The sequence below is a fragment of the Mastigoproctus giganteus genome, chromosome 9 (genome assembly GCF_048544385.1).
Source record: "Mastigoproctus giganteus isolate SK-2022 chromosome 9, ASM4854438v1, whole genome shotgun sequence".
Taxonomy (NCBI): domain Eukaryota; kingdom Metazoa; phylum Arthropoda; class Arachnida; order Uropygi; family Thelyphonidae; genus Mastigoproctus; species Mastigoproctus giganteus.
The window spans coordinates 118,101,328-118,115,633 of NC_143583.1; the positions used below are offsets into that span (position 1 = coordinate 118,101,328).

The 14,306-nt window shown below is 36.1% G+C and overlaps 1 protein-coding gene across 1 annotated transcript in view; it reads right to left on the reverse strand.

Moving 5' to 3' along the window:
* Window positions 1-14,306, reverse strand: part of LOC150080674 (uncharacterized) — a 354,324-nt gene that overhangs the window by 112,909 nt on the left and 227,109 nt on the right. The window contains exon 11 of the mRNA XM_090381399.1: window positions 3,981-4,092. Coding sequence (XP_090237525.1) covers window positions 3,981-4,092 — 112 coding nt within the window. The remainder of the gene's footprint in view (window positions 1-3,980; window positions 4,093-14,306) is intronic.

The window sequence follows — 14,306 nt, forward strand, 5'->3', positions numbered from 1 at the left end:
TGCAGGTATACTTGCGTGTACACCAATGCTAGGAGTTTAGTAAATAAATTTGATGAATTTCAGGTATTGCTCAAAACATCAAAGGCAGATATTGTTGGGATATCAGAGACGTGGTGTCACACAGATATAAGGAATGCAGAACTGGAATTTGGGGAGTACAATGTGTATAGAAAGGATAGACAGGACAGGAGGGGAGGAGGGGTTATGCTATTAGTTAAAAAACACATAAAATCCAAGGAAGTGAAGCCAGTCGACATTGATGGACAATGCAGTGTCGAGTCAGTTTGGTGTGACATAAGCATAGGTAAATCAAAATTGAGAGTAGGAGTGTGCTATAGGCCTAATGACTCTGATGAGTATAATAAGATACTGTACAGGGAAATAGAATGGGCCAGTAAATCAGAGAGTCTTATAATGGGGGATTTTAATTTCCCAGATATTGACTGGAATTTGTGGGTTGGTCACTCACACACTAGCAGGGCTTTTGTGGATTTATTGGATGATTGTTTTCTACACCAGCATGTTCGGGAGGCAACTAGAGGGAGTAATACTCTTGATCTGATTATCAGTAGTGATTCTTCATGCATTAGGAATCTGCAGATAAAGGAACCACTGGGTGGCAGTGATAACAGTGTGCTGAAGTGGGATTTACTCAAGGAGGTAACTACCATCAGAGGCAAAGGGAAGGGTTTTTGCTTTCGTAAAGGCGACTATGATGGTCTGAGACAGTATTTAAATTCTATACAGTGGGACCAACTGATGATGTTACCAACAGCAAATTCAAAATGGGAATCATTCAAGGAACTAATCTTGGAAGCTACCAGGCTTTACATACCAACCAAGAAATATTGTTCAAGGTTCAGGCCTAAATGGTTGTCAGATGAACTAATGAGACATATGGAGGAGAAGAAAAATGCATGGGATACATACAAATTAATGGGTGACATGGAAGCCTATGATAGATATAAGTTGGTCTGTAACCAAGTCACAAAGGAGATTAGGCAGGCAAAGGCAGATTATGAGAAATCCTTGGCAAAGGACGCAAAGAAAAACAGAAAAGAGTTCTTTACCTATTTAAACTCAAGACGGAAAGGGATGAATCAGATTGGTCCACTGGATGTTGATGGTTCAACAGTTGAGGATCCTGCTCAGGTGGCTAACAATCTAAACGAGTATTTTGCATCTACATTCACACATGAGGAGTTGTAAGTAAACATTGGCAGTGAGCTAGATTATTTTCTAATAACTGAGGGGAAAGTGGAGGAGAAATTGCTGAGGATAAACATAAAAAAGGCACCAGGGGTGGATGGGATCTATCCAGTTATATTAAAGGAGGCAGCAAAGGAAGTAAGCAAACCCCTAGCCATAATTATGAGAGCTTCTTTGGACACAGGGGAGGTACCCATGGACTGGAGATGTGCAAATGTAACCCCAATTCACAAAGGAGGATCAAAGGCTGACACAAGTAATTACAGACCTGTTAGTTTAACTTCGGTTCCAGGAAAATTAATGGAGGCACTGGTTAAAGAAGCACTGCAGGATCATCTGGACAAGAATTCAGTTATAGCTCAGACACAGCATGGTTTTGTTAAGGGCAGGTCTTGTCTGACCAATTTGATTGGATACTATGATGTAGTCACAAAAGAACTGGATGCAGGGAATAACTTTGATATTATATATTTGGATCTTAGAAAGGCTTTTGATACTGTTGCACATGGAAGACTGCTGCACAAATTGGAGAAGTGTGGCATTGGAGGCAAATTGCTGCTATGGATAAAGGGATGGTTGAGTGGCAAAAGACAGAGAGTGGTAATCAATGGACACTGCTCAACGTGGACTAATGTTATTAGTGGAGTTCCTCAGGGTTCAGTGTTGGGTCCATTGTTGTTTTCTGTATTTATAAATGATATTGATGATGGTGTATCAGGCTTAATGTCCAAGTTTGCAGATGATACCAAGGTTGGCAGGGTTGTTAAGGACACTACTGCTATGCTGCTGCAACAGGATCTGGAAAGGTTGAGCAGATGGGCTGAGAGGTGGCAAATGAAGTTTAACATTGACAAATGTAAAGTACTACATATGGGAAACAGTAACCCCAGATCAACGTATCAACTCTGTGGCACTACGCTGGCAGTGGTAGAGAATGAAAAGGACCTGGGGGTAATTGTGCAGGCAGATATGAAGTTCTCTGAGCAGTGCAGACGAGCTGCAAGAGTAGCTCATGGTGTCTTGTCAATGATATACAGGAATTTTTCTAGCAGGGATAAGGATGTGATTATTCCCTTGTATAAGGCATTGGTCAGGCCACACCTTGAGTACTGTATACAGGTCTGGAGGCCTCATTTCAAGAAGGATGTAGAGCTGCTCGAACGAGTACAGAGAAGGGCAACAAGATTAGTGAATGGAACAAAGGGTTGCTCTTACGAAGAAACGCTTAAGTTTTGCAAATTACAGAGCCTGGAAACTAGGCATGCAGTCAATGTGATCTGATAGAGGTGTATAAGGCTTTGAATGGCTTGAGCATGCTCAATGCCGATGGGATTCTTCCTCTTGCTCAGAATAATCACCTGAGAGGGCATAAATTCAAATTGAGGAAGGACGGATGTCGGATAGATGTGCGGAAATTTGCCTTTAGCCAGCGGGCAGTTGGTTTGTGGAATAGACTCCCATCGCTTGTTGTTGAAGTTGATAGCCTAAATAAATTTAAGGCTCAGCTGGATAGGTATTTCGAACGAACGGAGGGGTGAAATGGGATTAGTGGTTTTTTTTTTTTTTTTTTTGGCTGATGCTGAATAAGCTTGCTTTCTTGCATCACACATGCCTCTACTAATGCTAATGCTAATGCTAGCTAAGATGTCAGTGAGATGGACTTGAGTAATAAAATATATTTAAAAAAAACTACTAAAAATGCAATTTATAATTTTTTACATGTATGACTATATTATCCTATTAATATATTGCAATTATTGCACAGACAAAATTACAATAATTCTAGTGTACCCATGGTAAATATTCTGCCAATACTGTTCTTTTTTTAACAGTTCAGTAATGGAACTGTTAAAAAATAGTGGAAATTTTGAAAAATCAGTTGGAAAATTTTATTGCAAGTTGTTTTTGACTCAATTTTGCTGCTAAATAAAACTTATTGCAAAAGGATACCTTTTTTTTAATCTTTGAACTATTCAAGTACTAAATATTTTGCAAAACTGTAACTCAATAGTTTTGTAACAGAAATACTGAGTAACAGTTCCATTAAAGAACTGTTAAAAAAATAATGGAAATATGGAAAATTGGTCAGAAAATTTTACTGCAAATTGTGTGTGTGTGTGTTCCTCTCTCAAATTTTACTGCTAAATAAAACCTATTGCAAAAGCTTCTTTAGTCTTTGAGTTATTCACATTCAAAGAGTGTTCTGGACAGAGGGATATAAGAAAATTATTATAAGATTGGCAACATGTTTTGGCTCATACTTCGTTTTTTGACACTCGATCAACATTAAATGTTATAAGTTGACATCCCATACATTTATTTCTTTGAAAATAAATCTTGAAAGATATTAGTTTTTAATAAACTTTAGCCTCTTCTTATTAATCCTTATTTCATTATGAACTAAATTGGATATCATCATATATGCATTGCAATGGAAATGAAAAACCTGCAGATGAAGTTCCCCCTTTTTATGACTAACTCAACAGTTATGGCAAAACTATTCTCAGGTGGTCATTTTACCTATATTCATTAATGAAAATAAGAAATTAACAGAATTAGGGAAGAAAACGAGATGGAGAAAATCTGTTATGAACCTATGTCAGAATGGCGACATGGAGAAGGGATCAAATCAAGAGAAAAATGCAGATTCTCTATTGTAAACTCAAACAAATGCAAAGTTGGCAGCTATACTAAAATTCATCGAACTTAGGCATGCTGATTTCAGACAGAATGATATAGTATTAATTGAACTAATTTAAAAAATTACTTACAGTGAGAATGGTATGTCACTTGACCAGGAAGATGAAGGCTTACTGGAAGAAATGGCTGCAGTAATGTTCGAGTTCCTTCTTCTTGTTGCCACTGTGCAAACTCCGCATGTATCTAAAAACATGAATGAGTAGAACAAAACTCTTCCAGTTACTTAGCAAATTATACAATGTGATCTTAAAATCATGCAATCCTAATTTCAAACATTTATTTCTCAACAGCAAACAGTGGTCAAAAGAAATCCTTATCAGAGTATGAAGATACAAAGGGTGCTCAATTGAAACAGAAAACTGCATATTTTATTTTGCATTGTAAACAATAATGCAAAACTGCTATTGGATTGGAAATTTTCTCAATGTTGAATAAACAACTCTGTACTACCTTGTGTACAATTCACAAATTTTCTCTTTAAATCATTTTGTCCTTTGAACAACCCTATGAAAGTGAGAACAACTCTTACTTTCAGGCATATTTTCAAAGAACAAAAGATGTAATTACATGGAGAAAGACTGAGGCTGTAAGAAACATTTGAACATCTCTAAAATTTGTTGAGTATAGCCATTGTGACAGTGTGTGGATGTGAATGGTGGAAGGTATATACTATGCAGTCAATGTATTTTGATGTTTCATTTTAGCTTTAACATTAGTAAAGGTATATGATGCAAGAAAGCAAGCTTATAAGCATCAGCAAAAAAAAAATCCCATTACACCTATCCATTCGCTCCAAAAGTTTGTCCAGTTCTTCCTTGAATTTATTTAAGCTATCAACTTCCACAATGACAGATAGAAGTTTGTCCAGCAATCAACCACCCGCTGGCTAATGCAAATTTCCAAACATCTATTCTACAACTGTTTTTATTCAATTTGAATTTGTCCTATCTGGTGCATAATCTGAGCAAGAGGAAGAATTCCATTAGCAGTGAACTTGCTCAAACGATTCATGAACTTATACACTTAAATCAAATCATCTCACGGGACACTGCAATCAGCAGAACTCAAGCCTTTCTTGGTAAGAGCCTTTGTTCCCCTCATCAATCTCGTTCTCTCTACTCATTCCAGCAGATCTACATCTTTCCTAAAATGAAACCTCCAGACCTGTATGCAGTATTCAAGGTGTGGCCTGACCATTGCCTTATACAAAGGGATAATTACCTCCCTATCCCTGGCAGCAAAATTCATGTATATCAGTGATTCCCAAACTACTGAGATCTACGGACCCTTTTAAAAATCAAAAAAAAAAAAAAAAAGCTTACGGACCCCTATATATAACATATGCATATATATATATATATGGTTGACCATCATTAAATAAAATAAAAGGCTTTAGTTGCAATAAAACTAGAGCAGTTGCCTTTTGCAATATGAAATAATTTGTTTTTTGTAAACTAAAAATAATGTGAGCATTTATCCATGTGGGTATTTTTCATGTGAGCATTTATGAGTGGGGTTCTTTCTGTGCGGAATTTTCATCTATGCATTTATCTGGTCACCATCAATGGACACTGCTCTTTGTGGACTAATGTTATTAGTTAAGTACCCCAGGGTTCAGTGTTGGGTCCAATGTTGTTTTCTGTATTCATCAATGATATTGATGATGGTATATCAGGATTAATACCCAAGTTTGCAGACGATATGAAGGTCAGCAGGATTGTTAATGACACTAATGACATTACTCTGCTGCAACAGGATCTAGAAAAGTTGGGCAGTTGGGCTGAGAGGTGGCAACTGAAGTTTAACATTGACAAATGTAAAGTACTGCATATGCGAAGCAGTAACCCCAGAGTAACGTATCAACTGTGTGGTACTACACTGACGGTAGAGAATGAAAAGGACCTGGGTGTAATTGTGCAGGCAGATATGAAGTTTTCTGAGCAGTGCAGACGGTCTGCAAGAGTAGCTCATGGTGTCTTGTCAATGATATACAGGAATTTTTCTAGCAGGGATAAGGAGGTGATCATCCCCTTGTATAAGGCAATGGCCAGGCCACCCCTTTAGTACTGTATACAGGTCTGGAGGCCTCATTTTAAGAAGGATGTAGAGCTGCTGGAACGAGTACAGAGAAGGGCAACAAGATTAGTGAACGGAACAAAGGGTTGCTCTTACGAAGAAAGGCTTAAGTTTTGCAAATTACATTGAGTGGAGACTAGGCATCTGCGAGGTGATCTGATTGAGGTGTATAAGGACTTGAATAGTTTGAGCATGCTCAATGCTGATGGGATTCTTCCTCTTGCTCAGAATAATCTGCCTGAGAGGGCATAAATTCAAATTGAGGAAAGACAGTTGTAGAATAGATGTGTGGAAATTTGCCTTTAGCCAGCAGGTGGTTCATTGCTGGAACAAACTTCCGTCTGTCATTGTAGATGTTGATAACTTAAATAGATTCAAGACAGAACTAGACAAACACTTGGAGCGAATGGATGGGTGACATGAGAAGGGTTTTTTTTTTTTTTTTTTTTGGCTGATACTATATAAGCTTGCTTTCTTGCATCATATGCCTTTACTAATGCTAATTATAAGTTTGGCATTGATTTGTATCAAATTTTGCTCAAAGCTAATAATAACAACTTATATTTGGCAGTGTACACACATGCACACACTACATTCTTTAGGAATGTTGTTGCGATAAAGTAATATGTGGGAGTTTGGCTCCCACTTTGGTTTCAGTTTTTTTTTTTAGTCATTAGTACATATAAAAGTATTCCCGAAACTGGGCCATGTATGATGAATAACATATAGTTGTTGGTAATTAGTCCAGATAAAGAACTCTATGTCCAGTTCTATAAATAAAGATCACATAATGGTTTGGCTACTTAGCTCTGTCAAGTTTGCAATGTTGTCAAAATTTAGTGCTCTTTTGTATCAGGTCTTTCAAACATATACAGTGCATTCCGGTTAATTGGGCCACCGGTTAATCGGGACAGCCACTTATTTGGGGCAAATTATGAAGAACAGAAACAAAACAAATATTTAGTCTGAATTTGTTCCACTTATTTGGGCCAACTTGCCGCTTAATTGGGGCAATGAAGGTCTTGATTGAACAATAAACTAATTTAGATGGTTCGTAACAAAAAGATCATGCGGGCAGCAGTAGAATCAGTTATTGCGAAGTCGTGCTGTACAGTGGTTGTTTTACGTTTGTTCTGTGTCGTGGTAATCGGATTCTGAAGAAATTTTGCTTGCAGTTGTTTATGATCACACTAGGTACATATGTATACATCTTGTGGGTTAGAATAGATTAAAAACTGTAACAAACAGTGCACTGATTTTGGTTTCCCCCTCCCTTTTTTTCAGTACATTTAAGACCCCCATCAAGATGCCACATAAAGATTTGTCACTTTCAGAAAAAATCGCTATTCTTGACAAGATAAAAAGTCAACCTCCTAACATCAGTCATCGTCAGCTAGCGGAGATAATAAAGGTGCCAAAATCTACAATTTCACGACTGCTACAGCAACAAGAAAAACTTAGAGAGGAGTGGACATTGCGAGTGGATTTAAAGAAAACATCTCATAAGCGAAAGAGGGAAGGCAAAGATCCAGATGTCGAAGATGCTTTGAATCAATGGTTTTCCACTGTATCTAAACGAGGAGTGCGTGTAAGCGGCCCTATGCTAGAAAACAAGTCAGAAGAGTTGGCCAAAAAAGCTAGGTCACGTAAATTTCAAAGCGACGGATGGTTGTCTCGATGGAAGTGTAGACATGACATTAGTTACAAAAAAGCACATGGCGAGAAGGACAGTGCTGATGCTACAATTGCTGAGCAATGGAAATGTGAAAAATTGCCAGATTTGCTTAAAAAATTTAGTGGGGATGACATTTACAATGCCGATGACACAGGTCTGTATTATCGTGCTACAACGGACGGTTTCCTCAGCTGTCAACACATAACACTGTCTGGTTCAAAGAAAGCAATGGATCGTGTAAAAGTGTTGTGCTGCTCAAACATGTCAGGAAATGATAAACTCAAACTTTTGGTTATTGGTAAAAGTGCCAAACCTCGTTGTTTCTAGGGACTTACAATAGGCAGTTTGCCAGTTTTGTATTATGCCAATAAGAAGGCGTGGATGACCACATATATTTTTACGCAATGGCTAATGAACTGGGACGCGGAACTGCAATGGAAGTCCAAAAAAATTCTGTTGATATTGGACAACTGCACCGCACACTCTAATGTAGCTGGTTTAAAAAATATTGAACTGGAATTTTTACCCCCTAACACCACATCCCTGATACAGCCTATGGATGTGGGAATTATAAAAAATTTGAAGACCTGTTATCGTGGAAAGCTGGTTAATCACATCCTTGAAGCAATTGAGGAAAATCTGCTGACATCATCTTCGAAATCAATAGAGGTTAGTGCAAAAGTTTCAATGTTAAAAGCTGTACAATTTATCGCCGATAGCTGGTGAGAAATAAGCAGCAGAACAATTCGGAATTGTTTTGCTAAATGTGGTTTCACGACTAATTGTGATTCAGATGCGATAAGCTGTACAGAAAATGAAATGGCTTTGAAACTGCAACAGGTCCAAAATTGTGAAGAATTTTTAATGATTGACGATAACCTTCAACGCCACGATGAAAATGAAGATTATGAGGAAACGATTATTGAACAAATTGCGGCACAACACTCAGAGACACCAAAAGACCAAGAAAATGATGACGATGATATACCTAAGCGAGTGACTAATCAGGATGCCAGGAAATGTATCGCTGAATTGAGATGTTATGTCATGCAGGAAGGCAATCCTTTATCAGCATTAGATACCTGCGCCGACTTTGTTCAATTGCAGTCCATAAAGAGAACACATCAGGGTACACTTCATAATTTTTTTCAAAGTAAGAACCCTTAAGTAATGTGTAACCTTTGCTTGATACGGACATTATTCTGTACTGTATCTTCATTTTACATATGTACATACGTACATTTTGTTTGCTTTTAGCTTTAGTTATTTTTAAATAAATGTTTGTACCAATATAACTTAAATACAGTGTGCTTTCTTTAAATACCATATTCCCTTTATTTTATTGATACCTTTTTTGCCTCCGTTAAGAATGTGCTTTTCAGCTCATTAAAATTTCACTTAATTGGGGAAGCCGCTTAATTGGGCCAAAGTGATCTGTCTCGATGTGTCCCAATTAACAGGAATCAACTGTATTTGTAAGTGGGTTTACCTTTGGGTATGCTTTATATTTCCCCAATTCAGTGCATATGTAAAGGTCCCCATGCTGGATTTCACTCTGGCTATAGTATAGTAGCATTTTTTTCTTTGAATCTGGAGGAGGGAGTGGTTGTTCATGAGCTAGCATAAAGGCTTTGCATTGCTGGCATGCAGTCACTTCTACCATATTCTAAACACAATCTTTCGAGTCCTTTGTATAAATTGGAGTATCATATACCAATCTGCTCCCCCGTGTTTCCTGACAAAGCTTTTAAAATGTTTAATTTCTTTAAGCATGCCATTCACAATTGCTTGATGCATTCTAAAAAAGTTAGTTTTCTGTCAAATATGAAACCTAGGAATTTAATACTTGATACTACTGGGATTATCTGTTGCTCAAGCTTGAGCTCAAGGCCATTCCTGTAGAAAGTAAAACGAGCATTTCACTTTCTACAGAAATGCCTGCATGTTGTCTTCTGTGTAGATGTTCAGAAACCATTTGTTTGCATGCATTCATTTACTGACTTTGTTTATCATTCATTGCAACTGACACTGAATTGTTTGCATATTTTGAGGCTGGTAAGAAAATACCAAAATCATCCACATACAAAGATATTTATAGTGCATGATATTTGTTTTGTTATACAACTTTCTGTCAAAGGCCAATTATGTTCACCTATTTCAGGGGTGGCCAACAAGTCGATCGCGGCTTTAATTTCAGTCGATCATTACGAATTTTAAATATATATAAAAAGAAGATCCCCAGGGGCTCACATCTAGTGAGTATGGGCTTGGCACACCCAGGATCCTGGGTGTGCCGAGATCTGGATATCATAATTCTTCTCTTTCTTGGTGATTCCCTTCTACTTCTGACTCTTGTTTTCTCTCTCAGGGTAATTCAGAAAGTTTTTCTTTTTTGCCTGTTGCAGCAGAAGCGTCAGGCTTCCTTGCACCATATGGCTAATAATAATAATAATAAATATTATTAATAAATAACAAAATCTGAATGTTTTATTATTATTAAGGGCCCCACTGCATACGATTATCACCAATCCGTTGAACCATGTGACTACTCTTGTCGTCATGCAGCCGCTCGGCTTGTCTAGTGAAAATTCAAGCAATTCGTTGTGGAAATCATTGTGCATGTGTCGAATTCTTATTAATCTTACTTAATATTAATAACTGGACAGTACTTATACGTTAATTTGATTTAATTTGATTTGATTTAAAATTAATTTGATTTGATTTAAAATGAATACTACGAAGAAGAGTAAAACATATCATTTTCATCAAGAATGGGAACTAGAATATTTTTTTGTAACGATAAAAGAAAAATGTTGTTTGATTTGCAATGCTTCCGTGGCTATACCCAAAAAAAGAAATTTAGAAAGGCACTTCAATGCACTCCGTGGTAAATGCCAATCAGATTTTCTGCCTAATAGTGACCTTAGAAAAAATAAATTAAAAGAACTTAAATCCAGATTATTGGCACAATAAAATTTCTTCGTGACACCTAATTTACAATCTAAAGCAGTAACTGTAGCATCATTTAAAGTGAATCATCTTCTTGAAAAAAATACAAACCATTTTCTGATGGTCAATTCATCAAAGAAGCATTTTTAGAAATAACAGATTCTCTTTTTGAAAATTTTAAGAACAAAAATGAAATTAAAAGTGCTCTTCAAGATCTGCAATTATCTCGAAATACTGTGACGCGACGCATTGAAAAAATCTGTAAAAATGTGAGCGAACAATTGCGTGCTCATATTGCTCGTTTTTATTCGTATGGATTTCATTAAAAGAAAGAACTAGAGGTGCTGATATATTTAACGCATTAAAAAATTTTATTGAAAAAAATTAAATTGCTGCTATTTAAGTTCGTATCAATAACAACAGATGGAGTTAAAACAATGACAGGGCATCTTAACGGATTCATTGCATTGTGCCAAAAGAATGATGAATTCCCAGATATTTTGAGTTACCACTGTTTTTTTGCTGACCAACAAGTGTTAGCCAGCAAAAGATTAAATACTAAAAGTGTTATGGACATAGCTTTCAAAATCGCGAATTCCATCAGGGGACAATCTCTTCAAAGGAGACTTTTCAAAATGCAAATCAATGAAAATGAACGAGATCTGATATTACACACAGATGTGAGGTGGCTGAGTTGGAGTACGTTTCTACAGAGATTTCGAAATTTGCTGAATGAAATTAAAAAATTTGTTGATCAAAGGGGAAATGATTATCAGCAGGCTGCAAGGTAGGGAGTGGTTGTGTAATCTGGCTTTTTTTTTTTTTGGCAGATTTTACCAGTAAATTAAGTAATCAGAATTTGTAATTATGAGGAAAAATAAAAATGTGAGTGACACGATTAATAGTATTTATGCATATAAATATCAATTTTTGGCAATGGCTAAGGATCTAAAAGAAAAAGAATTCGATCATTTTGCAAATATGCAAGGTCATTTGCAAAAATATCCTGTTTTTGAATGTAATAGTGAGAAATATGTTTCTAAAATTGAAAAAGTTGTGGATGATTTTAAAACCAGATTTGGGGATTTTAAAACAATTGAAGACATTGTTCAATATATTTCTTATCCATTTAATGTCGACTTAGATACGAAACAAATTGCAGAAAAAATTGCCGAGATTTTTCATACGGAAAAAATATTACTTCAAAATGAAATTATTACATTACGAAACAATATCTTCCTAAAAGCCAGCTCATCAGAAAAAGACTTTTGGAAATATGTTTGCCGAGAAAAGTACCCAAATATATATAAAAAAAAAAAAAAAAAAAAAAAAATGCAGGGAACTTTTAAATTCTTGTTTTGGTTCCACATATCTATGTGGATCGGCCATTTCTTATTTGAAACAAACAAAGCGAAGAATCGCTCTACTCTTACGAACTTGCATACAGAAGATTTTTTACGGCTGGCCTTATCGCAGATAAGGCCAACCGTAAAGAATCTCCGATTTTGAAAGCTTGGCAGATAACATGAAGACACAAACTTCATATAAATTAAAATTTGAAATACGTATGAATTTAAAATAAGAATTCTGAATTGTATTAAATTTTAAAATTTATAAACAACATTTTTCAATATGTGTTTTTAACTTTTTTAACCATGTGCAATGAAATTCTTGAGATGGTAGATCGCATCACAAATTAAGTTGGCCACCCAACTTAATCTATTTATTTGATTTAAACTAAGCTGCAAGATGGAAGACACAGTGACTGATCATATATGCAGAATAGTAATACTATTGTGAATTTTTCACTTACTTCATCAGTGAACGTATGACTTCTAAGAATGTATGTCTGTGAGCCGAGCAGCCCTTTTGTCTTGTGGAAGTTTTAAAAAAAAAAACACACCTTTTAAATGCAACAGTTCCATGAAACTGCTCCAACCTGTGAATGAAACAAAGATTCTCCCCCATCAAGGCTTAGACAAGATGGCAAGTCAAAAGTCAAATAACTAAAATGATTAGGCTCCAGCAAGTTATGACCTGTCAGTGCACTTAGCCTATTTGTTAAGTTGCCAATATGTCATTGAAAAGAAATCCCTGAATTTAAGAACAATATTCTTAGGTTGTCCCAGCAAGCAGGAACACAAATAAGACTTCCTAACAATCTAGTAACCATATTCAAGTTGAAATCAACATCAATAAAACATGAAATGAAATGATAAGCTAAAGTAATTGGTTACATCAATGAAATTACAAAGGGAAAACTCTATATTCAGTGTTACCAGAAGGTAATCCCATTCCATTTATTATTTTGAGTGTCACCAAGTTATACCAAGTTAAAACTGGGAACTAAAATAATCTATACATTTACATTAAAAGAAGCAACTAAAGAGGTAAGCACGGGGCACACCTTTAGTCATAATTATGAGAGCATCCTTGGAAGTCCCTACAGAGTGGTGCAAATGTCCCAGAATAACAGATCAAATGGGTAGTACCACACTCAAGATGCAAATTATTAGGGTATCTCGATCAGAGTGGGGGGTTGCAAAGGTGCTGCATCAGTTTGGTAAACTGTGTCAATAAGATTAAATTTAGGGCAAATTTATATTCGTTGCAGAGAGATATGTTGCTTGCTGTGCAGAGAGTGTGTAGAACAGTCAACACATGCCTTACTGGTTATTGCTGGTCATATGCCTCTTGATTTGTATATTGTATACCGAGCTTTCAGTTATTACATAAGAAGAGAAGAACAATACACATTTATGAATATTAGCAATAACACAACAGGAGATCCCCAAAAGGAGGGGAAGTTCATATGAGGGAAAATGTTGCATGTTTGGCAGGAGAGGTGGGAGGCTAGTATAACTGGTTCTGTTACTAGATTATTTATTCCGAATGGTTGGTTTGCTTTTAATTATGAGAAGAATAGATGATTCTATCCTAGTATGGAACTATCTTATCTACTAACTGGACACGGCTCGTTAAGAAGTAAATTATACTATTTTGCCTTAGTATCAGATCCCATTTGTTTGTGTAGATCTGAGGAAACTTGGAGTCACATATTATATAATTGTCCTTTATATTTGCCTTATATGCAACAATTGATTGAGGTGATACTTTATTTAAGTCTTGGTAATGAAACTCTCAGTCTAAATACTTATAATTGTTATGTAGCAATGCAAGATTTTGCCAGGCTAGTTTTCCATAAAAGGTTAATCCTCGCCATATAGATAGTAGTTGAATGATGTTTTTTTTTTTTTAACTCTCAATTTCAAACTCACAAGTGTTTTATTTATTTATTTTTATTTATTTTTTTTCCAGGCACTGCAAAATTGTACAGTGCGGGCTTGATTGGGAGTGTTTTTTTTTTTTTTTTTACCCCCTCTCTCCATGTGGGTATTGGTTACCTTGTTTTCCACTACCTGGTGGGGGGCATTTGTTTTTTTGTTTTTTTTTAAATTATTTATTTTTATATTTTTATTTATTATTATTTATTATTTTTATTTATTTATCTATTTTTTTTTGCTGGCTCCCAGGCCTAGGCAACTTGGGAGCGGGATTGCTAGCAGAAGTGATAGCAGAGGGTGCGGGATTTTTGTGCAGTTAGCACAGACAGATTAATTCGTGGCCCCGTGCCTGGGGTCGAGTAGTGGTTTCCAAAGCGTTAGCTGCTCTCTATCTATGTAGAAAGAAACAATAA